Genomic DNA, 27,502 nt, shown 5'->3' on the forward strand with positions numbered 1-27,502 from the left:
TACGTCACGCGCGGTGAACGACTAGTCGCGATTCAGGACGATCGAGCAGCGCTACCCTATTCTTGTCATTTTTCAGCGGTACGACGATGGGAGGGAAACGGTTCTCGGGGATTAAAGGAGGGCAAATTACTTACAGCCATGGCCTGTACATCGTTCTCGTAACTGTGACGGAGTTTGCTGGAGATCATCGACTCGGCCTTGCTCATGTTGTCGATCGTGCCCTTGACGGTTATGATGCGTTCGAGATTGAAACTGTTGATATCGTTGATACTGCTGACTGTAATCTTGGAGTCCGTATCCTGCATGATTCGCTTTATGGTGTTACCCCCCTTACCGATAATGCGTCCGATTAGATTGTTGTGCGCTAGGATCTTCAGGGTAATTTCGCTGGTTGAAAGAAAAAAAACAAACAGGTAAGACTTAAAAAATGGCGCGAGCACCACGGCAGATTCGATTTGGCGATAATTTCGATGCGAATTGTTCACTCATTCGCCAGTTGCGGATATAAACTAAGAATGAAAAATTTCAAAGAACTTTGGGGAGAGGCCTCGATGTGGCGAGGGCAATGAAGAGCAAAATTGTGGACGCGTAAACGAAAGCGTCGAAAATAATTCGGGACTCACCCCTTGTTCGTGTTGTTGGCCTCCTGCTGCATGACCTCCAGTATTTTCTTACATGCGTTCGTGCAGTTCTCCGGGTTACCGTAAATGGTAATCGCCTTCTCTAGCGAGCCAACGTTGTCCTTTCTGTGTACGTCGACGCGGGCGCGAGTCATCTGAGTTATCTGACGTATGGTCGATCCCTGTCGTCCGATTATCGCACCCACCATGTCGGATTGTACGAGAATACGAAGAGGGAAGTCGGTCTGACGACCGGAACCGGGCAACCCTGAGAACGCGACTCCGCCGCGCTGGCTTCGCCCTCGCCGCCGACTCTCGGCGCTCGACATCTCTGCTTTCAAGGGGTTGCCCTCGTACTCGTACCCATTCAAGTTATTCACCGCCCTGGAAAAATTAGCGAGGGACAGACGGTCAAGGGCACCTCCTCTATCTACTTCGAATCCGACTCCGCTATCAATTTTACATGCATCGATACGTACTGTTGCGCTTGTTCCTGCGTCTCATAGCTGACCAGCAACGTCTGAGTGTTCGGATCTCGCGAGGAAAGTTTTTCGACGTTTTGAACCAGTCCGTAGGTAGTCAGGAGCGGTTCGACGTCCTCGAACCTGGCGTGGGGAGGCAGATTGCTGACCACGATTTTACCCCCGGAACTGGCGCTGGAACAATATAATTGAAACACATTTAGCAACGGCGAACGACGCGCGACAAACTTACGACGACTGTCTCCGCTCCGCGTTTCACTCCGGACAACGTGCAACGCGGTATCGAAATTCGATATCCGAAAGTCGGTTCGCCCTCGCGAATCGTCGAGCGATTCGAATGGGAGTCGAAACGGTGTGGAGCGCACGCGAATCCGTGACTAACGCCACCGAATAACAAAGGTTTCGCGAAATCAAGACTCCGCCAACGAAAGTGAGAGTGCGACTCGTGCGCCGGGGTTATATTTATACGCGGCCGGGAGGTATAAGGGCAAGGGTAATTGCGAGAGAGAGAGAGAGAGAGTGAGGTGGGCGTCGCGTATATTCATACGCGCGCAGGTCTCTCACGCTCCCTTCCCCTCGCCGGCGTATCTACGATCCCATTTTCATTCATTAGACCTGGTGGCGTGCGCTCACCGGTTCTCGTATATACACGCGGGTCCCGTCCTGCACGCGAAGAATCCTTATCGGGTCGCATCGATGCACCGCTGGTTCGCGCGGTGCTCGTCTTTGTGAAATTGGAATCACCCGCTCGACCGCCGTTTTTTACGCGCGGCGGTTGCAACAAAAATTTGACGCACTAGATCCCTTTTTTCGCCCGCGGGATCGACATCTCAGGACTCGAGGCGCGACCGTTGTTTCGCGCATCGATCATTTTACCCGCAGGTGCGATGATACATCAGCAGGTCGGAGCATTCGGGACACCCGGCTATACTTTCGGGACGTAGACCGGGAGATTCGGAGTCCCGCTAAATGGGAGACGGGGATGTGGTAGTAACACGGAATATGAAAAGGTCGTAAAAAGGCTGAGGTGGTGTCTGACGGTCTGAAGTAGGTGAGCGACGTGTACGGAACCGACGTCATTTACTCGAAACTTAATCGCCGTCGAGAAACGACACAGGTGCGCGGTAATACGCGTCGTTCCGTGATCTCTGGTTTTTATGGTTCGGGTGGTAAAAAGTAATTCAGCTTACGAGCGGTATATACCTCGAGGTCGCGGATTGTACATATGCAGAGGGCTGTGCAAATCCGTCGATTACTTGCACTCTTCGCGTGTGCACTTCATCGGTACACGTGCTTCCTCAACCTGGGAATTTCGAACGTTCGCCTTTAAAAATGAACGTCGCTAACCTTGGGGTGTGTTTTATCCTACGATCGGATTTATTCGCTCTCATATGAATCCGATCGGTGACGAATTGCGGCATCGGATTTCCGATTCGGTCGATGCGGTCGATGCTCTTTGTTGCACGAAGTTGAGATCAAACAAAACTCCAGTTTTCTGAAGCAAACGCCACCTGTCTATAACGCAGCGGCACCTGATTTCCGAATAAATGCTTTACAGGTAAAAGAAAGCCATAGTTGCGATCCACGTTATTCGATTAAATCGATCAGTTGTTTATACTTCTGGTTTCGGCGCAAAGGGATGAGCTCGGGTCTCGTCATCGGCGCGTGCAGTGATCGAAACCGAGTTCGAGGTTTACGAGGTGTTTACGAGCAGGTTTTCCTCGGACGCTCGATCGCGCGAGGGTGCGGGTAATAAAATCGCGCCAAGTGCACCGGCGAACAATGAGAGAGAGAGAGTGAGAGAGAGAGAGGGAGAGGGTGGGTGGGTGGTCGATCTAATTAGGGGGCATTAACGAGGAAATAGCCGGCAGTCTGAGAGGTTCATCTTTAAGGCCCGCAGACCCCGTCCACCGTCCCCAGCTAGCGAGGGTGGCTAAAGTCACGAGGAGCGGCGTCGCTCGTTGCTGAGTTAAAATCGATTTTGAAAAGGGAAAGTGAAGCGTCTCTACATTGCCACGGTATGGAATACACGCTATCGCATACCACAGTATCCGTCTGACGAACACACCGACGTCGTATCTCCTACCTACACATCGCGCGTAGGTGGAGGTGTGCGCGAAACTATGCAGCGAGAATATAAAGGTAGCGTCGAACGAACCGTACTCTTCGGTCGAGTAAACTCACTCGCTCGTTCCTCCCGCATCCACCCGGGGTGGAAATACAGACGGCTACGGATATACACACGTACGTGTACAGAACGGCGGGAGGAGTGGCGGGGACGCTCACCGTGGCCGCATCGGCGTTATCCCCGGTGGTATACGCGGCACAACTTTCGCTACTGCATTAACCTTCGCGCTACGCTATTAGGTGTACAATGGAAGGCGCATTTCGCACTATCTCGTCAATTGTGATCGTTAACGTTCGCGTGCGGATGCGTTATATATGTATGTATGTATGTATATCTCGAACGTACGTCGAGGTGTTGCTTTGCGAAGCGAACATTTCATCGCGCTTCCAAGCCTCGAATCGATCGACTACTTCCACGATAAGATGCCAAAGGGTCGCCATGTATACCTAGGTAATAGGTTTATAATAATCATTTCTGACGCGCCGCAACAAGGTGCGCCTCGTACGCCCCCCCCTGGGTACGAGCGCAGGTAGACGTCTGCCTCGTATCCTTTCGCGATTTCGGCGCGTTACTAACGATGCCAAACAAGCGAACGACGATCAATCCTCGACGGCGGTTGTACGGGGTGGAGATTGTTTTTGAGTTGAGGATTACGCGTGTACCGAGCGCATGCAGGATGCTCTCGATGAGGATTCTTTGGAAAGATTTATGGTTCGTGCGACTCCCTCGAAAGGAGGAATTTCACGGAATCGTACCGGCGCACGAAGAACATTTGGCAGCCCTGCAAATAATTCTACCTCCCTCGACGCTCCGACCCTTCCCTCTAATTTTCGTCTCCTTATCCGCGGTGCCTCGGACGAACGAAATGATTCCAAGGATACGGGGAAATTTCAGCCGAATCAAATGGCGGGATTGATGACACGGGAGGCGAAGTACGTAGCAAAGCTTCGTGATTCGCGATTCTCTCTTTTAGCCTCGCGATCGGAGGGGTTGTTGCCGCTGCGCGTCTATATACAATCATTCGCTCCTCGTATAATTAAGTTTGATAGTCTGTGTTATTTCGTTTTTTCAATTTCTTTTATTAACGTGAGTCGGTCCTTGGGCTCCGGGCTGACTTCGTGAAAGAGGTCGCCCAGCATCCAATCGCCTTAATCTAACGAGGTCAGCTGCCGGGTCAGACTCATGAAGAAAATCATAACCGATTAAATTCGTTCTGGGAGTTGGTTCGATCGCGGTACCGACCTAACACTCGATGCCCACGAGTGAACACCGTAGAACACAATCGAATGGCTAATTTATTTTCACAGATATCCAAACTTTGGGCTGAAAAGCGCAACGGCGTCGGAAGAGATTCTCTTCCGCGACGCCTTTTATCTGCAACTTTATTACGGCGCCCGTTGGGCGATGCGCAACGCGGTCTTTCGAACACCGTGCAACCGCCCGCGGCGTACCAAAAGGACGGAGAACGTCGACGTCGCGCGCGAACGTGCACGGAGTCGGGCGCCTCGCTTCGCACAATCGCGAGAATTTTTCACGCTCGGAGGGAAAAGAAAAAAAGGAGGAGTAGCGCGAGGCGAATAACACCGATCCCTTCGCTTCGATTCATAAAAAATGACGATTGCGCCGAACCGGGTCAAGTGCACAAGTTGCGCTCCCGAGCTAAATAAAGAGAGGGGGGAAACTCGAACGGCTTTGCTTCGACAATAGCCTTGTGTGCGGGCGGTCAACGGTCATCGAACACAACGAGGGCCGAGACTTTGAGACATTCAACCATGCCGGGACGGCGAGTGGCGAGTGGCGAGTGGTGGCGTCGGGTCGAATGGAAAGGGGGTAAAATTGAAGAAACAGACGAAAATAAATGAGAAACGTGGCCCGATAAACTCCCTCGGCTGTTTTGAGACCGCTAATATTAGTCATAGCTGCATCGAGGCAGTTGCTCCGTTCGTTGGCTTCAATTCTCTCGTGTGTATCCGCTCCGCTTCGAGCCATCCGTGTTACACGTATACACTCGTACGGCATAATGGAGTGTGTATATGCAGTACAGTCAAAGTTCTCAAGAGCGACTATCTACCGCAACCGTTATTTACGTTTTTCTCTTCCTTTCGTTTCTTACAAGCGGAGAGTTTCCGGTCGTGATAAACCGCGAGAGCCGAGGCGCACGATGCCGCCGTTCGCTCGTACGTGTCTAGGGCGAGGGCTGCCGCTGCTGCCGCTGCTGCTGCTGATGCCCGCCTGCACTAAGACCTACGTCCCGAATGGCGCACGTGTTCACCCGAGAACTGCAGTTGATACTTTCACCGCTTCGCGTCCTTCGCAGAAAATTATAACGCCCGAATATTCCACAGCGGTCTCTCGAGTCGAAAACTACAAAATCCCGATCCTGTATCAACATTCTGACTCGGATTAGCGACCGCGTTGAAACGATGATCGAAGCAACGCGTTAAGATTTGTGCATAGGAAACGGTGAACTCGCTATGGACTGCAGAAGAGGGAGATCGGAAGAACTCGCGGTCACGGTATAACTGATACCGAACGTAGTAACGAGAGTATATAGAAACGGTACGTATACTCCGTTCACTTTACGCCTCTATTGAAGAACTGAAAACGACCGGATATCAAATCATCCGACGTCAGCATTACGGAGTGACGCGCGACGCTCTGCGTGATGCGAGAACACGTACACAACAGCGTACAGACTGTACACTGTACATAATAGGCGAGAGCGTATCGTTGGATCGTTACGACGATCGCGACAAACTTATCCCTCCGACTTCGCGACGATGATTTCGATGAAAATTTTTCGGTAAAAAAACTTCCGACTCTCAGCCGTAACGCTGTACGAAAATTTACTTCGCGCGTTAAACGAAAAGTCGCACGAGTGCGGGTGAAACGAAAGAAAGAAGAAAAAAAAAAAAAAAAACGAGGTGCTCGGAGCGTTAATCTCGCGGCGATCACCCGTCATCCGGTGGTATTGAGTCGTTACTCAAACGTATTACGAATCGATATAATCCTCGCTCGGTGTGCCTTTGCGTGTCACGTGTACATTAATCCCTTCCTTCGTCGCATATAATCCTCTTCTTAATGAGCGCGTTTCCTGCGATGTACGTATTTCGAAAATAATCAACCGGACTGGATCTTTTCAAAAATGCTGTCGATCCGAGTGCGAGAGTACCGATTTAGGAACAAACATTCCTGCGGTGCCCAAGGCGCAAACGGCAAAAACACGTTCCATTAGTTAACGTGTGCTAATCCGTGCGATTAAACGATTAATTCTAGAAACGATACTGCAAGTGTCCAAAGTCCTGCCGATTACGACGCCGCATCGATTTAATTATCTATATCAATGACACGGAGAGTGAACGCGAAGAGTTGGGAGGAGGAGGAGGAGGAGGGAGGAAGAAGCGACTCTCGCGGATCGAAGGAGGAATTTCGGCACGCCGAATCGGTAAACGAACAACAGGTGTTTACATCCTGACTCGAGAGGCTACGCAAATCTCTCTGTACCTGATATACGTACGCCTGTATGCGTGATAAAGTAGATTTGTCCTGTGGAGAAAACAAAGTTTATCGTACGCGTATCGATTTCGGTTACGTAAGTCCGGTTTGAATCCGAACTAATAATCGAGGGATGAACGATCAACGGTTCATGAAAAAAAAATACCATCCAATACAGAATCGATGTGGAAACGTCTGCACGTATCTCCGTTCGTACTTTCATGGAAACGCGGTGGATGGTATTTTTTTCGCATCGGACTCGGTGAGGGTAAGATATAGGGGTGCGTTAAATCGCTTTTGAAAAAAGCATCTTGTGTAGATTTGAGATTTTTGTTCCTGTGCGGGCCGGTCTCGCAGTGTTTCCGACACGAACGGTATTATATACAATACGCATCCCGTTTGTTGTTATCATCATCGTTACCACACACGTCGCAGACTCGTATCCTCCTCACATACGTTATATGTATACTCCCACCTACTCTTTTATATATGTATACCTATACGATACGCGAAACGCGCGCAAAAATGCAGAGAGCGAGAGAGAAGTAAAAACGAAGCGAACGACCTTTCTCTCCTCGGGTACCGGATTCGAATCAACTCGTCGTTACAAACAGCCACTTGTCTAGAAGTAGATAGGTGGCCTTAGCGAGTCGGTTTTTACGCCACATGCAGCATTACGCGGCTTACGTGCAACCGCGGAATCTGATTAGCTCGGCAGTTTGATCAATTCCTTTGCTCCCGGTGCGTTCGATCCGGCGGGATGTCGAATTTGAGGGATTTGAAATTCAGAGCGTCGAAAGCGATAGCGGAGTCATCGGGTTAACGTGTTCAAACTTCGAACGCAACGCCGATGGAAAATGACCGACGTTACGATCAATTTTTCAAAATTCGCACCATCGACTCGTCCTCCGGATGAATAATGAATTTAGCACGTTTAACGCTATGCTCGCACGGTTAAAAAGAGCACGTGTTCCCGATTTCTGCTGTTAGCCGAGCGCGAACCTGGCGTCTAGACTCCGCGGACTATTAAATGATTATAATTACATCAGAGGCGTCGGAAATACGGCGTGCGGACTAACGTTAGCGTTACAAGTGCTGGTACATAATAATAACAATCATCGAGCGTATGTACATGAGAATTATGCGCTGCGAATTGAGCTAAATAATGCGATATGTAGATGTATCGATGCCTGTGGAATAGACGTATATATACGTGACTCAAGTATGGCATATGTATCGGGATGAGTTTAAAATACGAGGAGTCATAAGAGGAACGGAAGACGGAGGGCGGGCGGGTGGGGGGGGGGTCTAGTTTGTGATTTCGAGAAAGACACCTACTGTGCGAAACGTTGGGCGAGACGGAGAAGAAGAGTAACGTAATAGCGCAGGAACCCCACCGCACCCCGTCTTCACTGCGATCGTTACGGTTCGTGGTGAATCGAAAATGTTTGTTTTTTTTTTTTTTTTTTTTTGACAAAAATTATGAAAAAACACGAGCAAAGTATAAACGAGGAGCACGCGGAGTCGCGAAATGACGGTGGTTCGCGGATGACTGCGAACACCGCGATCTGGCGCGACCCACGCAGAGGCGAAGGCGGACGCCAACGACTCCTTACTTCGCAGTTTTACGTTGCGTGGCAGCACCGGCAGAAAAAGCACCGGATTAAAATTGCGCAAAACTTGTACCGCCGTCGCTAAACACCTATCCGTTAAATAGATGTTCCGATCCGTTTCCTCTTTCCGTACGATCGCCCCCTAATCCAGGTCCGACGCAGGACGAAGCGCACGCCGGCAGATCGCACCGAATTCGGAAGACAAAGAAATCTGAAAGCTGCACATTTGAACGGCGGTTGCCGCCGACCCACACAGAGACACACGCACGTCGCGTGCATAGTAGTGTGCACCGGTACTCGCGTGTACGAGGTATGGGTACCGAGTGACGGATGAACGTTGATCAGGAATAGAGGAAAGGGAGGACGGCCAAGCTGCGCAAAGCGTGGCGCGGATGGATCAACACCGTTTGTTATTGTTACGATAGTATGTTATCGCCCGTATAGCTATATCTAACGGACTATGTGGATAACATGTTGATATAGCCATACGCATACAGCTACGCAACGCTAACGTAACGTAGAAGTACAGATATAAACCGAGATACGGCAAGGCATGAAGGTGATCCAACAGTTTCAACCGATACACGTAAGCTCTGCGACCGTTGGAAACTTTTTTTTTGTCCTCTTTTTCCGATGAAACCTACCATGGATGATCGCACGGAGGGGGCGTCGTATTACCGCCGAGATTCTGCCCTTCCATCGGACTCGAAATTTCGAGCCTGCACCTTTTACGATCCGCAGAATGTTTGTGTTCAAAAGTTTCAGATTCGCCGCACTCGACGTTCGGTGCAACAATAATCGCAAAATTTCGGACACGCTTCAACTTTGATCAAGTTCAGATCAAGTTCCAATCAAGTTCAAGTTCAGAACAAGTTCGAATCAAGTTCAAAAGAAGTTCAGATCAAGTTCCAATCAAGTTCCAATCAAGTTCCAATCAAGTTCCAATCAAGTTCCAATCAAGTTCAACTTCAGAACAAGTTCGAATCAATTTTTTAGTTCAGATCAAGTTCAAATCAAGTTCAAGTTCAAAACAAGTTCGAATCAAGCTTCGAAGAAATTCAGATCAAGTTTCAATAAAGTTCAAGTTCAGAACAAGTTCAAATCAATTTCAAGTTCAAAACAAGTTCAAATCAAGTTCAAGTTCAAAACAAGTTCGAATCAAGTTCCAAAGAAATTCAGACCAAATTCCAATCAAGTTCAATTCCAGAACAAGTTCGAATCAAGTTCAAAAAAAGTTCAGATCAAGTTCCAATCAAGTTCAAGTTCAGAACAAGTTCGAATCAAGTTCAAAAGAAGTTCAGATCAAGTTCCAATAAATTTCAAGTTCAGACCAAGTTCGGATCAAGTCTAACTTTTTGCTTCGACGTCGTTCTTGTTTGCGTTTCCGAGAAGTTGATGACCCTTCCTACAATTTGGGGTACGGCGCGATACAGGTGTTAGGCACGCTGTACAAGTTTAACGACATTCGCGTGTGCTTTGCTCACGCATGTGGCCACAGGCGTCGTGTACGCATACGCGTACCTCGCTGTATGCCTACCCGCGGTTCGACTGGTCAGGGGTATCGATCGATCAGGGGAAAAAAGACAACGAGGAAATAACAAGGAACACCAAGAACCGACGAGCCGCACGGTGGCGGGTGCCCTGGGGGTCCCCGAAAAAAATAAATTCGGGGAAGCGTTCGAATTACGAAGCGAAAGAGAAAAGTCAGGGGTTGGTCGTAAGGCGGATAGCGAGCGTGATCAATGATGAATACACCTATCTGTCCTTGGCGTATGTCGATTGACTCGTTCCGTTTGAATCGAGCTTTCGTATACCGAGACACCCTCGACGCGACGACGCGGACCGTATCAATCATATCAATCGAGATTGACGTCGGTATTACAAAGCGAGAAACTCGACGAACACCGATCGCAATTGCGACGATCTCAACGTTCCACCGTTGAGCCGGTAAGTTTGTCGTATACTCAAAAGGTGAGACATACCCCCACACTCCCCTACTTTTGAACATCGTTAGGGACGAAGCGCGCCCTTTTATACCTTCGTTCGAACGTTGTGACTTTGGAGTTTTTCAGGTTTCACGGTAACTCGGAGTACCTTTATTCGTGAACAACATCCGTTGGCGACTGTTGACGGCTGCAGCTGTCCGCATTCGCCGTAGAGTTTAACGCGCGATCTTGTCGACCTAGCTGTAAGCTGCGTCGAGCACACGCGTTGTTACACCGCAGGACGTACTCGAGTCCGTGAGTGCAGCCGTTGTGCAACGCCCTCGTCACGAAATTATCTGTCCCTCCGTAGAAATGAAATGGAAATAAAAATAAAAAAAAAGTTGCACGAAAGGCAAACTACGGTAGGGGCGATTACCTTCATCCCTCCACACCTTCTTCCTATGTCACGGACAAAGCATTTGCGGGTCTCTTATAGGTTCGCAATTATGGAAATCTCCGCGATTCTCGTATCAAAGGGACGATGCCTCCGGCGCTTTTTGAAACTCCGCAGCGAATCCGGGGGAATTTCGTACGTCGTTGTACGTTATTATCGTTCGTAACGCCCATCGTCGGGGATCGAAGGGCTGAATTAAAAAAATTCTTCAAAACCGCTCCAACTTCGACGATATTCATCGGGCACTCCTAGATTCGGCGATCACCATCGATATGTAGATCGTCAAACGTCGGATGATCGAACTGTGCCGTGGTATGCAATTGAGACTATCTTAGTTAATTGAAAGTCGGAGCAGAAAACCACCAGACAATTCGGACAAAGGTATGCGGAAAGCGATTTACTTCCCGATAAAGCGATCCAATTTACCCGGTGATCCGATCGTTCGCGTACCTGTATACCTTTCCCTGGATTCGAAAACATTTCAGGCTCGTTACACGCGTACCGTTGGATCCGAATCGCGAGTTTGTACGACATCGACGTTGCGGGTTCCATTGAATCCCCTGCCACGTCTCGTCGAAAACAATGGTTAAAATTCAGTTTACCAAGCCCCGATAGCGGGGTGCGCGTACGTTAATCTTGCACCGTGTTGCGAGCGAGCGAGCGGCCGGATAGCTACGACGACGACGACGACTACGACACAGAGGGTGAGACAATGGACTTGGTACCGGCGGTGGTAGAAAATCGCGGAATTCGCGAAGCTCGGTGAGGGCAAGACAATCGCGTACGAAAACTGAGGGGGCGTGTGTACCGGGGCTAGCGGGATCCTAATTAGCAATTTAAGGCAATAAACGCGAGCTCGGAGGGCTTCGTCGCGTCGCCGCGGTTCTACATTTGGTCTCTTAGAGAGAGAGAGAGAGAGAGAGAGAGAGAGAGAGAGAGAGAGTCGAAAGAATGCGAGTCACCGCGGTGGTTGACGTTATAATATAGGTTACACAATAACGCTACCCCGCGGGTTTGTTTCGAACGGTTACGCATCGCCGATTCGCCGAGGAGTTGAAAATCTAGGATAAAAAAGAGGGTGCCCGCGGTGTGGAGTATACCGCCGCGTGCGCGCGTATCTCTCTCTCTGAATGAAAAATTCACGAAACGAGTGCGGATTATGCGAACGATCGTCGTTGAACCTCGACGTGGCTCTCATTTACCGCGGAGGCACCGCGTTTCCGGGAGATCTCCGTTCCGTCACCCGCCACCCTGCGAACCTTGCGATATAGTTTTTAGGGTTTGCGCACCGCAGCGCGTCTTACGGCTACACATAATCTCCGCGCCCTTTGCGCCGCACGTCGAACGTACAAAGAAACGAAAAAATTGTGCTCCGTTTTCCGCATCGCGATCCGCACGGCGAAGTCGCGTTCATATCCCCGTCATCGATCGTCTCCCGTTCGGTTTACGACGCCGAAGTCCAGGTGGTCGACGGCGATTATCGGAAAGCGCACATTTTTCTCGCGCTGTATCCGCGAGGCCAATAATTTTTCACCGTTGGCGATTCGGCGTCGTCGCCGTTTTGAATATTACACGATAATTGTACGTAGGTATATAATAACTCGGCCTCGTTCCCCTCCGAATTTGCCGTAACATCCTATACCGGCACGGCGCGGTGTACATATATATATATATCGCTGCCGCGTTAACGCTGCCTAACGTTTCCGCTTCCGGGTCTACGCGAGGACGCCGAGCACAGCCAAGCGTACGTACGGTTTATATTTATGAACACAACTTATACGCGCGCACTCGCCATGTAGACGGTCGTAGTTATCCGGTAACAATGAAAATACGAGCCTGTATCATTACCGCGACGAATTCGAATGGAAATATCAAGAATACCGCCAAACGGCGATTCGGTGCAAATCTCACTGAATATCGGTGCGAATCTCACGCACGGAAATAAAGTAGAAATAGTGCAATTTTCCAACTTCTATCGAAAATAGGCGTCTTCGTGTTTTCGGGGTAAGCGACACGCGACTTTGCGTTCGCCTTCCGCTTTTATTTCGCGTAACCAGAAGCCGGGGCTGTAATCGCCGCGACGGCGAAGTACACGACGTGTACAGGGATGAGAAAAGTACGTAGAGCGAGATCGCGTGTGCGCATCGCCGTACGTACGCGTAGGTACAGCGTATATACGTACGCAGGGAATATGAAAATATGTCGGGGGGGTGTGTGTGTAACCTTGGCGAAGGCTGGCGAAGAGATATTCGACCTTAGAATCGATGCTGGCTGCAGTCGGAGCGCGGGGTAAACAGCGCGGAGGGTTTCCCGAGGAGGGATCTCGAGGCCGGGGGGGGGGCGGCAGGGGCAGACGGGAAAACGGGAAGGGGTGAGGCGAGGCGGGGTAACCTTGACCCGGGGATGAACGACCCTCTTCGAGCGCGTGGCTTCCTCCTCGCCCCGACACCCCGACGCGATCTACGGTGCGCACCCTCCCCTGTGTATCATCTATACGTACACCGTACGCCGCACGACCAACGTGCGCCCGTAGCTTCGTTGTTATTACTCGATATTTCGCGCGCGATTCCTTCGATTTTTTCCACGGACCCGCCGATCGCGCCTGGCGCGCTTTGTTTTCAGAAATTATTCGCGATTTTCGAAGCCGCGGAGGTTCTCGCGATTCGAAAAATCGTAACAACGGAGATCGCGGTGGAATATGACGAATCGAGGTCGGTTCGCGCGTTGTACGAGGTAAACCTATACGAATCCCAGCTCTCGAAAGTGGCTGAAGGCAGTTGTTCGGTCGATGGCCTTTGGGATAGGTAAACAACAGATATCAAGGTAAAATAAAAGACCTTGGTTGTATTCCGAAGTGGAATCTCTTCTCCCACCACGTTCTCCATTACTGCCGTGGAGCTTCGGAGGTTCGCGCGCGGCTGTACCGAGGAATAATAAGCGATTCGTTTCAACGATCCAGCGAATATATTACCCGACTTACTCATCGTCGCGTTACCTCAACCGTTTCTCATTCCAGTTACCGCGAAACGTCGTACTTACGCCACGGGATCGAAGACCCGACTCGACGCGATGGCGAGCAAAATTAAGCGATTGGAATAAATTTTCGCGCCCGTCGATCCGCAGTCTCCGCGAAATCGGATATATATACGTTCGATGTAATGGCGTAATTCAACGGTTAATTCGGTCCCGCGTAACGAGCGTGACACGAACAAGAGTAGATATCGTGTGACTTGATTTTTTGCAGACGGTGCAACGCGACGTGCAACACGATCGCAGCGATGACGTTATAATTCACGCGGCGAAACTCAACTTGTACAACGTTATACGTACATATATACACGCGCGAGGATATGATACATAATTTGCACTCTTGCAAATTATAAATTGCGCGAGACGAGTCGGGATACAACTTCATCCCAGGAAACATCCCGATGTAATTCCGTACGAAACTCGTCTCAACAACGTCATCGCGGTAAACGATCTACGTTCGTTTGTCGATATGGCGATAGGTCAGTTTTTGGTCATCGTCGTCACCTCTCCTCTCGTCTCGTTCGATCTCATCGTCAACGTTGATCAACGAACTCATCTTTTCGTTGACTCAAAACGAGCGGGAAACCCAATTTCCCGCAAAGAATGACGAGTACGCTCGGACGTACGATAATAAAATCCGCGCAACAAGAGTCGTACCCACGTAAGGATAATAATTGCGTCACCCCGTAGAAAAGTCATTTTCCCGCTGCCCTGCCTTTCTCTCTATGCTCTGCCCTTATACGTCCGTGGTATACTATACTATACATTCAGCCGGAGAAAGTAATCAATACTATGGGAAGGTGCGTGGGTGTCAGGGACGTGGAGCGGCGGAGGTTTAGCACTGTACGGGGCCTCCGGGGTAGGAAGAGGAAGAGGAAGAGGAAGAGAAAGAGGGAAAAAAGAAAGGGGGAGAAGGAACAAGAAAAAGGACGAAGAGCCGGGCACGGGCGGAGTAGAAACAAATTTCGTAAGATAATATAACGGAGGATCATCCCCCGCGACGACTCGAGCGTATTGTTATTTTGACACCGTCGAAAGTCATCGCGATTATCGCACGTTTCGCCCGGATTCAACGCGAAAGGGTTTTTTCACGCCCACCGCTTTTATCGCCGATTGATTACTCAAATGGACAATCGATGTCGTGGCTGCTGCGATGCGCTACAAAATTATCGCGTCTATATGGAATCTTAATTTCAACGAACACGGGCAACGATAATGGCGACATGGTCGTTCCGCGCGTTTATTTCGCCGCACTTTGCAAGAGCGCGAGGAAGGATGCGACACAGAATTATTCCTACCCCTCGTCGTTCGCGTCGTCTATATAGCGACACGAGAAATCGAATAAACCGCCACGACATAAAACTACTTGTACCAGAATGTGTTTAATTCTCGAACGCGTGTTCAACATATCGTCCAGTTTTCTCGCCGCTGTGTAATTAATTTCGCGGATAAATCGATCGCTCAGGCGAATGTCGCGCACGTTTGCAACGTATTTGGATTTAAATTGAAGTCGAGTTGATCGCTCGGGGTTTATACTAACGCACAGCTCTTGCGGTGCACATCGACTATGCGCGAAATTATTTTCTGAAATAAAGGGACGTACCTACGGATGACGTCTACATGCGAGGTGTAAGTCGCACGTGCGTACGTTATTGTAAAGGGATACATGCACGGAGTATGAAATTCAATTAAAATTCTGTTCGACACTCGCGGATTTACTTTTTTTCGTCTATACGAACAAAATGTGCGATGCATGCGAATAATCCATTGTACATCTAACTATAGTTTACGATGATGTCAACTTGTACGATATAAAATTCGTAGACGTACACGCGTATGCGGTGCGGTGCAAAACACCCTTTACTGGCGAAGTGACGTTTACGAAGCATGAATATTATACAATATAATGAGATGTGTGTATAGTAGATATTAGGTATATCCTCTAGACGTGTTCACCGACCGGAAATTCTAGAAAATCCCCTACCTGAGTTAAATTTCAAAGAAGATCTATTGGCCATGGATCACCGCTCATCAATTGTAATCCTATATTAAAAAGGGTCGAAGTTTTTGAAAAACATCGATTTTGTGTTAAAAATTACCATTTCCTCTCGCGGATGTAAGTATCTCTCAACTTTCCTGTACCAGAAGCGAAAAATTGACGATAACTCGATAATTTCAATAGATGGAACAATTTAGCTTTCATATTCGGATTCCTGAGATCAAAATACATAAGAATACCATGGGAAACCCGAAGAAAAAAAATGTTGATTTTTCACCCCAAAATTGAAAAAATTCCAAGGGGTACCCCTTTGGATTTTTTCGAATTTTGGGCCGAAAACGAAGTATTTCAAAAATTGATTGTAGGGCACTTTTCTAACGTATTTTGACCTCAGGAAGCCGAATCCGAAAGCCAAATTGAGCTACGAATTTTTCCCATCGAGATATCCTCGATTTTTCACTTTTTGAAGAAGAAAAATTGAGATATCTCGTCAAGAAAAAATCGTAGCTCGATTTGGCTTTCGGATTCGGATTCCTGAGGTCAAAATACGTAAGAATAGCGTCTAAAACTCAATAAAAAAAATTATCGATTTTTGACCCCAAAATTGAAAAAACGCCAAGGGTACCCCTTTGGATTTTTTCGATTTTTGGGCCGAAAATGAAGTATTTTAAAAATTGATCGCAGGGCACTTTTCTTACGTAATTTGACCCCAGGAACGCGAATCCGTTGACTAAATTGAGCCACGAATCAATCCCATCAAGATATCTCGATTCCCCTGCTCCGGAAAGTGAAAAATTGGCTATAACTCGATTATTTCGATTGATAGATCAATTTACTCGGCTGATGTGGACTTCCGAACTATGAAAATACGTCGAAAAAAAAACTAATATAATTTTTGCAATGTGTCCACAAATAATAAAGTATACGCAAGTTTCACCCCCCGAACAGTTTTGATACGACACGCAATTTACAGTGCGGCACGCGTACGTCAATTTGCAAAATATATTTAGCACCGCGCTTTTCGGGAATTCGAACGTACGTTCGCATGTATAATATCTTACGTCCCGTAGACATTATTCAAGGGGGAATATCGTTTGTAATGGGTCTGCATGGCATGTACCTCCACTAATTCGCTACCGATACGGACGATAACATGATCCAATAATTATGATATACTAATTCATGATTCACAATTGAATAAAATAATGTAAATCACCCAATTGGCAATAAAAAAAAGTGCCAACAAATTTCAAACTCCGTCCAGCATGCGCGTAACGTATGGATCGCTTTTGCAAGGGCGTTTATGCATGCTGTACGTGCGATCGTTTATTAACGCTGACCCAACAAGTTTTGTTCGAACATAAAATTATTATAGCGAAGAAATTACGCAACGAACATCATCCCCAAATTGTGAATCAATTATAAAAACTGATAAAATATAGTACGAGTAAAATATCGCGCGAAAAAAGAGATTGAATTCGTATCACGCGGTGGTACGTATGCTAATGAACGTCTATATCAGGCCGGTTTGCAAATGGTGGCTGGCCTGCCCGTGGCCATCCGCCATTTTTACGCGAATCGCACCTCGCCAATTAAATTGGCAATTGTGTCGAAGATGTTTCGTTATTTTTACCGTTTTTTTCGATCCTCTCGTCACGCGACGCGTCTGACGAAAAATTACTCGCTAGTCTTTTGATTTTTCGCGCGGTTCTTCGTTGCCGCGTTTTAGTTTGTCGCGCGATCCTCTCCGATCGGGTAAAATGTAGAACTTTTCGATTCGGTCGATATTAACGTGCGCCGCAAAAGGATAATTCGGTCGCAATTTTGATAATGCGACAAAATTGCACGAAATACGTCCGTTCCAGTCGACAATCGGTCGCTTCGGATTTGTGACAGCTGTACGGACTTTGACGAGAGCGTGGAAGTTTTCCCATATAGGTACATACGCGTTGGCTTGCACGGGACCCAGAGGTTTATTTTCCCCATAACGTACGTGAAGTTTCGGCTTATCCCGGAGCGGCTCCCTCGCAGCGCGTTGTCAATTTCGTCGGCAAATGAGCCGAACACAGGATACACCAAGATCGTCGTGCAGCGGGAAACGAATCGCGATTCCGCCCTTGAATATTTTATCAATTATACGATCGGATCGCATGCATACGCTATACGTCACTCATATTCGGGAGTTTTGCGACATCACAAACGGAATCACGAATCGTACTAGCTTGTGAATTCTACATGCGATCTGCCCCCGGTAAATGCGGTTGAGTATTATACCCGTACGTGCAGCAGCAACGTCGGATATACAACGTGAAACAATCCAGGTGCCGCAGATGCAGCGCGGAGAACGTTTCGCGGGACTAGTGAAACGTTGAAATTTCAGTTGGGCGATTAGCCGGTAGGCCAGCTGCGTAATAATAAAGAAAAACCATAATCATGTTTCGGTTACTTTAATAACAGCCGTGGAAGTCGGACGTAGCTGACACCTTCGATTTAAATAATCGGCTGATTCGGTATACGACGAGCTGTTTCCGAGTATTTCGGAGATGCCTCGAGGGATTCCTCCACGAGTTGTCCGTAGGGAGTTTCGAGGCGTTGCAGTCGGTGCCGCAAGTTGGCTCCCAAAAATCGATTTCAACCTTGAAAATGGTCGGCATTAACATAAAATCAGGTAGAAAACAGTCCCGGAGATCAGCGGCACGGTTTAGGTAACTGCGCATTGTCCGCTGCACAGGTATAAAATAAAATATAGAGGCGTCGACCGCGGGTGTCGACCTTCTCGGAAATCGGTCAACATCGCATATCCGAAACCCGAACGCCCTCGACTACCTACCACTCCGCAGATGTGCAGTTTTTGTCTCGCGTTTCACCTTTTTCTTCGTAGCCTTTTTCAGTCCCCCCCGTTTCTCCTCCGCTCCAACAAGGGAGGCTTTTTTCAAATTTTCCCGAAAATCTTGCCCGATTCGACCGAATTTCACGAAGCACCGCGCTCGCGCGAACGTTCGGCGATGCGATGCTCGCTCAATCCGCCGCCTATTTCGGTAGAAATCTCAGGGAAACGCGGCGGATCGTTCGATGGTGCTCGGTGATCGGGCGCGAGCCGGGAAATCGGTGGTTTCGGGCCAACCGCGAATCCGGGTTGATCCGGGTCCCGTTGGATTTCGGTGGTAGGTCCGACGAAAATTCGCCCTATCCCGTCGAGGTTCACAAATTTTTCCGGAGGGCGAGATACCGTTCCCAACATTACCGGCGCTTACTTACAGCGAAGGATCCATCGCTCTCAACGACCAGAAGATAGAGCCACGAACATACGGCGCCACCGTCAACTTACGTATTAAGTCACACCGCACCGCACCACCCCCTACGTGCGCAACTAACTTGCACGCATTCCATTAGCCGACCTGCGTAATTCCGGGACGAACAGATACACTTCTTTCTACCTGCGGCTCGAACGAAAGCTCCGAACCAATCGAAGCACCATCGCCAGAAATCAGAGTACGTCGATGCGGTTTCGTCCGGTACGGACCGTCGTCTTTCGAGGCTTTCGATGCCGAAAAGGCGAATCCGACGACTGATGAATTTGATGGGCTTAATTTCGAATTCCCTCTGACGACTTAGCGCGTGCCGATCGGCGGAAGGGGATTACCTGAATCCGATTAAAAAAAAAAAAAACGAAACAAATCCCTGACCGCGGAGGAGCGGCGGGGCGGTTCGATATAAGTACCGCGTTTTTTACGCGTACCACCTCGTACGGGCTAACTGACATTATACATTGTAATAGCTCATCGATATTCCGCGTGCAAGTAATATACATACACATAAACCCGGTACCTCGATCCGTTAGCGTAATGACCGATCATTTACCAGCGATTGCTCCAATGGAAAATGAAGCATCGATCACGATCGATACGAGTTACCGATGGGTTCTGAATCCGACCTGCGAATGGATGGATCGATCGTTGCTATCCACGGGGTACAATGGAGGGTAACGTCATCCAGAGATCCCGAACGGAGGATCGAGGAATCCAAGGATATACCCGTACCCTGTGGAAGAATCGATATTTTCGGAGATCCTGTAACGTTTGGGCGACGAGGCCGCGATTTCGACTGCATTTCACGTCAGTCGGACGCATGTTTTTCGAAAAGTGCGTATAGATTCGGGAAATAAACGCGTGTCTCACTCAGCGCGCGAGGAGGCATAGAAGTTTCTAGCCTATCTATATACAGATATATATGTATATTCACGTTGGCACCATGAAGCGTACAGTATAAGTCGCTTTGTACGAGTTGGCCGGGTTATCGTTGTATATACGCGTGTGACTCTGTATGGGCTCTGCTTCTGCCGCTCCGACGACGAGGAGCCAGATATACCGACTACTCGTGACGTTCACCGTAGAGTCGCGGCGTTTGAAATTTTTCACCGAAACCAGCGTATCGTACGGCCGTACATGACCGTACAATATCTATGTATATTTCGACAAAGGTTTTAGCGCTCAATTACGAGATCGCTCCGCTTTTCGAGAAACGAATTATATCCTCGTTCAGGTGTACGAATACCTTGGGGTATCGCGCATCGCCTCTATCATCAACGTATGTAATTATTACGCGACGTTACCACCTCATCTCGCGGATCGTCGCGCATCTTGAGAGCAATGAGGAAGAGGAAGCGGAAATCATCGAGTTTCGTACCGAAGTATAATGATTTTTTTGTCGAACGTCTTTTCCTATACCTCCTCGAGCGTTTTCGATCATTTTTCCACCTGGTGCGGATCCTATTCTTCGGTGCCCTGATCAATGGCTTCGCACACCTATGAGTAAACGGCCAATTATATTCCACGTCTTTCCCTTTTTTCGTAAGGTAGGTGCACTCTGAGGACTGACGTGGATCGACAGGAGGTATCGCGCTGACATATTGATGTCAGACGTTGGCGAAATTATTCGTGGTCATAGATAATGGAATGTGATGTAACTTTAGCTCCGAATAATTGCGATCGCGGCGTTGCTTTTAAAATATGGCTTTCATCTTTTCGTGATTCGTCATTTTTGGACAAACGATTTTCCTACGGCTGTACAGGTATATGCGAAATAATTCGGAGCCGTGACAAGGAATCGAAATTTGGTGATCGTGGGCCCTGCAACTTCGTTCTCCGCGAGGCAGAGCATCGTGTCGGATATCGGGTGTGAGAAAATCAATCGGTTCGAGTGCAATAGCCGTGAAATATCACGAGGTGTTTTTTTACTACCGAGCCGCGATCCGAATTCCACCGTTGGTAAAATGGTGGGCGCGATGATGAGCATGGAGCGATCGCGAGTAGCGCGAGGAAATCGGCCGCCATATTGGCGCGGGAAACGTTATACATAGTTGTGCGGTATCTCCTCACTGGGTTCTAGCTTGCCGCGTTTCGACCGGGAATCCGCCGGCACCATTCCGACAGTCCGTCGCGGTACCCGCGGAATTCGGCGTTGTGGCCAACCCAGAGTTGGAACAACACCGACGCCATTATGGCGGTCTGTGTGACGCCAGGCCTGGGGACGCGATAACGAGAAGCGTCGCGCCACGTGTGACATGAGTGAGCGAGTGAGAAAGAGAGAAGCGAAAAAAAAAAACGAAAGATAAAAAAGGAAAGAAGCTAAGGGAGAGAGAGGAGTTTAAGTCTGTATACACTTATATCGTATATATATATATATATATATATGCATACATACATACAAATATATACGTGTATACAAACGTACATGAATATATATGTATATAGATATATACATATATCTATTAATTGCTCCGCATACTTTGAGACCGGAGAGCAACACGTACAACTTCGGGTTAACGTGCAACGTCGAATTCGCCTCGATACCCGTATCAAAAAAAATCATACGACAAACGGAGGGATGCTCGAAGGACGTGAAAATTAGCTCGCGCAGAGTCCTGGTAACTCGAGTCAAAATTTCTCATACAGTGTAGCGACTCGAGTTACAAGACGTCCGAGAGGTGGTGGGGGTCCTCAAAATGTATATTCGCATCACGGATTTCGATCGCGAATACCTTGGCGAGTTGCACGTTACGCTTGCTCTTCTCGTAGGGAAAATATGGACGCGGATCGGGAGGGTGAGCGATCGAGCGATAGCATCAGGTTGGAAGGAGGGGTGGGGAACTCCGTGTGAATCGAGAAATCTCGCGGAACGCGGGCTCCCGGTATTGTCGGGTAGAGCGACGTTCGTTTACCCGTCGTATTACCTTAGGAAGACAGTGGGGCAAAGAGAAGGGAAACAAAAAATTTGACAAAGAACCGTCAATTACAATCGAAGATATATTTACCGCGTTTCTTAATACGGACGTATACTTATTGTATATCGGAGAGTTGTGTCGTATCATGTGGACTTTGAAGAGTGGGTATCTCTGTTACGGTGCAGCGTTCGGGAATTGTTTTAAGAATATATTTTCAGGGATAAAATCTTGTGGAACGCGTAACGAATGTCGCGGTGGATGTGAGTGCAGTCCCTGTGTAGACGGAGGGACAGTCAAAAGGAGGGAAATTATACAATAATCGGCGCGCGCATCGTCGGTATCGGTGACGTTGCACAGGTACAACTGTGCGTAATCGTTCTAATTACGTAAAGGGCATACAATTGATGACTCTTGCGCCAGACAAGATTTTTGCGAGTCGCCAATACTGAATTGCAATTTAATACCCGTACGATTCTCCTGTTTCGAAGAGTCGACGTATACCCGCACGTTCGAATTTCGTTGGAAAATTTTTTCAACAAACCTGCAGGGCATACGCCGATTAAGGTCGATCCCCGCACCGTACCTATTATTGTCCATAAACGACGATAAGTATAATCTGAATCAACGGCACTTCGAGTACACCTTGGGTAACTCCATTTGTAAATACATAATACGTCTTGCACTCGGAATATTGATAAACGTGCACGTTTCGATTTTATATCGGTATAACGGTGAACCAAACGATATTACGCGGATACGTAGCGAAACTTACAATTCAGCCACACGTATTCATTCGTGCCGATCATCCTGCGTCATTTTCGTCGCATCGCGTGCATCGCGTGCGTACAACGTATGCGTCGAGAGATAATTTTTTGGACGAAAAATTGAAGCCTCGTACGACATGCCGTTGACGATAATTTTCTGCGTGAATTCGTTGGATAATCGGAGCTCGTGATTCCTCAACAGAATATACGTAGAACCATTGCTAAATTGGACGAAACATAAAGGATCGCACCGCGGTGATATTCCCTTAGCTCCTAATAACTGAATTCTATTGTCTAAGATTTGAATGAAGCGGCGCAGTGTTCGGGCGGATATGATACGTATGTGAAAATTGATAACCGCAGCTGCACCTTGAAGATATCTGACGAAACACGGCGCCGGGTGCTCACCTGAATCTATACGTAAAGGTCAAAAATATTTAGGCACGTGCGTCGAATAGCCGGCAGAGCGAACGCAATTATTATAATAATAACATATGATTCCGAACGATTGTGATCCCACCTTGAATATAACGGATTATCTCGCCCTGGGGATAATTTAGCCCCTGCACGTATATATTGAGCTATCGAAAAAATTTACAGACTGTGCAACGACGAGTTTGATCTACGACCCGTATGTACACCGATCCTGATATGCTTACGACAAATATTTGCGCAAAGGAAATTCGACGGCTTGTATATGCGGATACATACGACACCCTCTAATAAACAGCTTCGTTTGCGTTTCCATTAAAATCCGAAGTCGCGCGACTTTAATAATATCGGCTAGTCGTGATAATTGCGTCAAATTTTCAGGGGTCCGTGTACCGGAGGAGTACATGTACCCGCGCTGTATGTGCAGGGGATGGTCCGTTGGTCCGATATACTAGAGAGAGCGAGAGAGAGAGAGGGGGTACTACCTGTACGTTTTTACGCGTTCGATTATATTTTCTGTATAGAGGGGTAAGCGATGATGTTCGTGGATTTTGATTTACCTTTGACCATCGCCGTTGCGATCCTCGATATCCAATCTCTCCATCTCCTTCTGAAGCATCCCCGAGTCTCCAAATTTATCCATAGACATAATGGCTCGCTTCGCTAATATTTATATAGTTTACACGAAACAATATTATTTACAGTAGTAGTAACTTTCTCAATATATATAATATATATATATATTTCTTTTTGTGTTTTTTTCTTTCTTTTTTTTTTTCTTTTTAATGTGTATATATATCTGTTTTAAATATATATATATATACTTTATATATCTTAATTGATAAGTTTTCGCTAGCTGCTGCTAACTTTGAGGTAGAATATACACTGGCACACACTGGATTTAAATTAATTTTTATTTTAATTTTTACTCTTAGTAGCGATTAACTGAAAACTAAAAACACTACACAATTTTGTTTAAATCGGTCGACCGTGAATTATTTTTTTTGTCGAAGATCGGAGCAAGAAGTTAATGAATTTTGCTTTGTTTGAAAAAAAATTTGACGATGGCGTATCGGTTGCGAGATGTGGGGGCAGTTTCGAATCAGGGCAACGATAATATAACGAAGAAAATTTCGGTATCGTTGACTCTCTTTAAACACTTGACGTTTTCGATCCTTCTCTCCACCGTGATTGCGGGTATCCTTCGCCCGGTATCGTTACTTCTCTTACGTGTACGATTTACCCTGTATCGTATCGAGTCTCTCTTGAGGGAAAATCGAATGAAATGGGAACATGAATAACGGGGTGAGGGTTATGAATTGAGGAGGTAGTCGTCGGTTTTTAGATCAGTTATTCTTCTCTCTCGATCACTATGCAATTTTACATAACATCTACGTACATATACACATACACATACACGTACGAACTCTCGGTGACGATAGGTATATGCGTGTATGAATATATGCGCGCGTTTTATTTTTTTTTTGTTTTTTCACTTTTTTCCCTCCTGGGTTAATATCGCCGGGTCGGATGGGAAATCGGTTCTTGCTGCAGCCTTGACGTTGCTCGCGTTTCAAAATTTAATTTCGAACGATATTACGACGATACAGGGCGTTTCAACGACACCTCGCACTGCGACGAAAACGTATGGGAAGGTATCATGAGATACGAGACTCGCGCGCCGCACCGCACCGCACAACGACGCGTTGTTTTACGATGTATCGAGGACGAAGGACCTCGCGCGCGGGATCCACGATCGCCCAGGGACTGTGCCCACCGATACAAGGGATGCACGCCAGCGAGCGCGACGTATCTTCCGCTTCCACTTTCTCGGCCTCCCTTTCCCCGCAGCGTTCGCCTCTTCCTCTCGGGCTCCCCGAAATTCTCGGCGGTAGGAAGTGGCGGGATCGCGGTTATGCCGCAACGATCCCCGGTGCTTGTTCGGATGGTGTACGATATCGTTCCCGAATCGTCACCCGCTTCGGGGTTCACGTGTTGGATCGGATATCGGCGTTGTGTAGAAGAAGAAGCGGCAGCTGCACCGCGTAACGGCTGGTCCTTAGCGTTGCGATCGGTAGTGTAAGTTGTTACACTTATGTACGGCGAGGGCAGCGAACGGCTAATGGTCAAATGGGTCGACGGCTAATAATCCATGAGATCGCGGTAGCCGTGCGGCGAGGTATACGCGGTAGCCTTGCAGCGGTGCGTCGGTAGAGCCGTTGCGAGCGGGGACCGAGCCAAAATGGTGGTTTGTCGCCGATATCGCGAGAGCACTGCGGGTTCAACGACGGAAACTTCACTGGGTTCTTGCGGGGTCCCGCGGCACCGCTTATTTCCTCGAACCACCAAATAATAAATCCAGAGCAACGTCGCCGCGTCCGTGTATGCCCCGGCTGCGCGCGTGTCTCTTCTCCTCTCTTCTTCGCGGATGCGTGTGTAAGTGCCGCGAGTGCGTATAAACTCCGTGTGTGTGCGCGCGAGTGCGTCTACGTGTCTCCTCTAACCGTGTGTGTATACGTACGCGTACACGACCCAACACGTACCAAGTTTTTCTACACAGGGGTGGCTTACTCTCTCACTCGCGGGCGCGTACAACGCGTCGATTCTCCTTATTAATTTTACTCCAGAAATAGTATTGTAATCGCCAGCACTCGCCGTTGCAACGATATTCGTATTATATATATATATATATATGTATAATCTGACGTATGCGATGTTGTTACGTATGGGCACGTACACCTCTCGTATTTCCTTATTTAGCTTTCGCTCTTTTTTATTCCACTATTAATTTCCTTCTTCTTATTATCATTATTGTTATTATTATCGTTTATTAATCCTTCACTCGTTCTTCCTTCTTCAGCCCCGATGATGAAATTAATTTTTCATTATCGTTATCATTATTATTTTCGTGTCGTGTTCACTTCGTTTTTTTTTTCTTTTTCTTTTTATTTTTCTTTTTATTTTTTTTTTTATCTTCTTTCGCTTCGCTTTATCATTATATTAGTATATTATCGTGAGGATTATCGTTGTTATTATTATTTATCAATAATCCTGGTCTTAGTATCGGTTATATCTCCTCTCTTATTCAACTTCTTCTTTGGAACGTGTAAGGAAATCGAGTTTTAATTTTGAATCCGAATGTGAAAATTTTGCCGTGTAACGAACCCCGTAGCGCTGCAACACCGTGTGACAACGACAGCGTGTGCCTCCTCTCTCGCAGTGTAGTACAAGGGTATCTAGCGACAAGCGCGGCACACTGATATTATTTTTATAATCGTGTGCGGGAACCGAACGGGGCGCCTTAGGCCGCGCCCAGCTTCCCCCCACCCCGGAGCTCTACCCCATCTCCCCCTCGGCCCTCACCCCATACCGGTGCCAGCGACCCCCACGCACAACCGTCGACCGCCCCAACTGACGTCCTCCCCCTCGTTTCCCTCTGACGTGCCGTCACTGTTCGGTACTCCCGCCCTGCCTAGGTCCCTCTTCTCACGGGTAGCCCGGCGAACCGCTTCCTCCCCCTTCTTCGCCTCATCCTGCCCCCACCCGATCCCCGCCACTCCGTCGACGACGAACCGATTAGAAAATGCGTACGTCATCGGAGAGGAGCAACAGAGCCGTCTGGCGGATGCCGGTAAGCGTTAACCGAGGATCCCCTCTGCGCGATGCCGGCGCAGGAAAATTTTTTTTGCTCTTTCGAATACGTATCGCCCGATCGCTGCGCTTCGGAGGTGCGAAAATGGGAAATAATTTTTCACCTGGATTCCGATTCTACACTAATCCTGGAATGATAGGATTCTTTTTTTTTTTTTTTTTTTGCCAAGCACAGCTAATCGAGTGGTACAACGTATTTACTTCACATTTTCTCGGAGGCATCGAGCTTCTTTTGTTAATAAGAGGACATATTTTCCGCATTTTTCCATGGGCTGAGGGACGACGGATTTTGCGTGTTACAAAAAATTTTCCCCCAATATCATCCGCGATGCTCCCCAAAAGTTCGCCTTAATCGTACGAGGAAAGGAAATCCGTCAGATCGTTCCAATGACGGAGTTAGGAAACGTTCGGGTGAAAAAATTTGGTAACCATCGTCAGTTTTTCCCGAAATTTTACTCCTCCCGACAATCCCACATCTCGATTCCGGATTTTCCCTCGCTCGACGCCGATGCTACTCCCTCCCCTTTTAGAACGTCACGGCGCTGACCATACCGACGCGCTACCGACGCGCCACCGAAGCTGGGCGGGAAATTGCCGCCGCCACATCGCCCGGTTCGATGGGAATGCCACGATGTTGATCTTGCCGCCAAAAAAATCACGATATCCGGAGCGCTTTCGAAAGCACG

At 48.0% G+C, this 27,502-nt stretch overlaps 1 protein-coding gene across 3 annotated transcripts in view; it reads right to left on the bottom strand.

Moving 5' to 3' along the window:
• The window catches only part of LOC105683815 (insulin-like growth factor 2 mRNA-binding protein 1), a 68,029-nt gene that overhangs the window by 16,599 nt on the left and 23,928 nt on the right, over positions 1 to 27,502 (bottom strand). For 2 of the 3 annotated variants that reach the window (XM_025746717.2, XM_048648786.1), the window contains 3 exons: positions 1,100 to 1,276; positions 624 to 1,004; positions 135 to 387 (listed from right to left, as the gene is read on the bottom strand). In XM_025746717.2, the coding sequence (XP_025602502.1) occupies positions 135 to 387; positions 624 to 1,004; positions 1,100 to 1,276 (811 nt within the window). Of the gene's footprint in view, positions 1 to 134; positions 388 to 623; positions 1,005 to 1,099; positions 1,277 to 23,725; positions 26,476 to 27,502 lie in introns of those variants that run through there. The other variant, XM_012396720.2, reaches the window with a different exon arrangement.

This window comes from Athalia rosae, chromosome 1, assembly GCF_917208135.1.
Source record: "Athalia rosae chromosome 1, iyAthRosa1.1, whole genome shotgun sequence".
Taxonomy (NCBI): Eukaryota; Metazoa; Arthropoda; class Insecta; order Hymenoptera; family Athaliidae; genus Athalia; species Athalia rosae.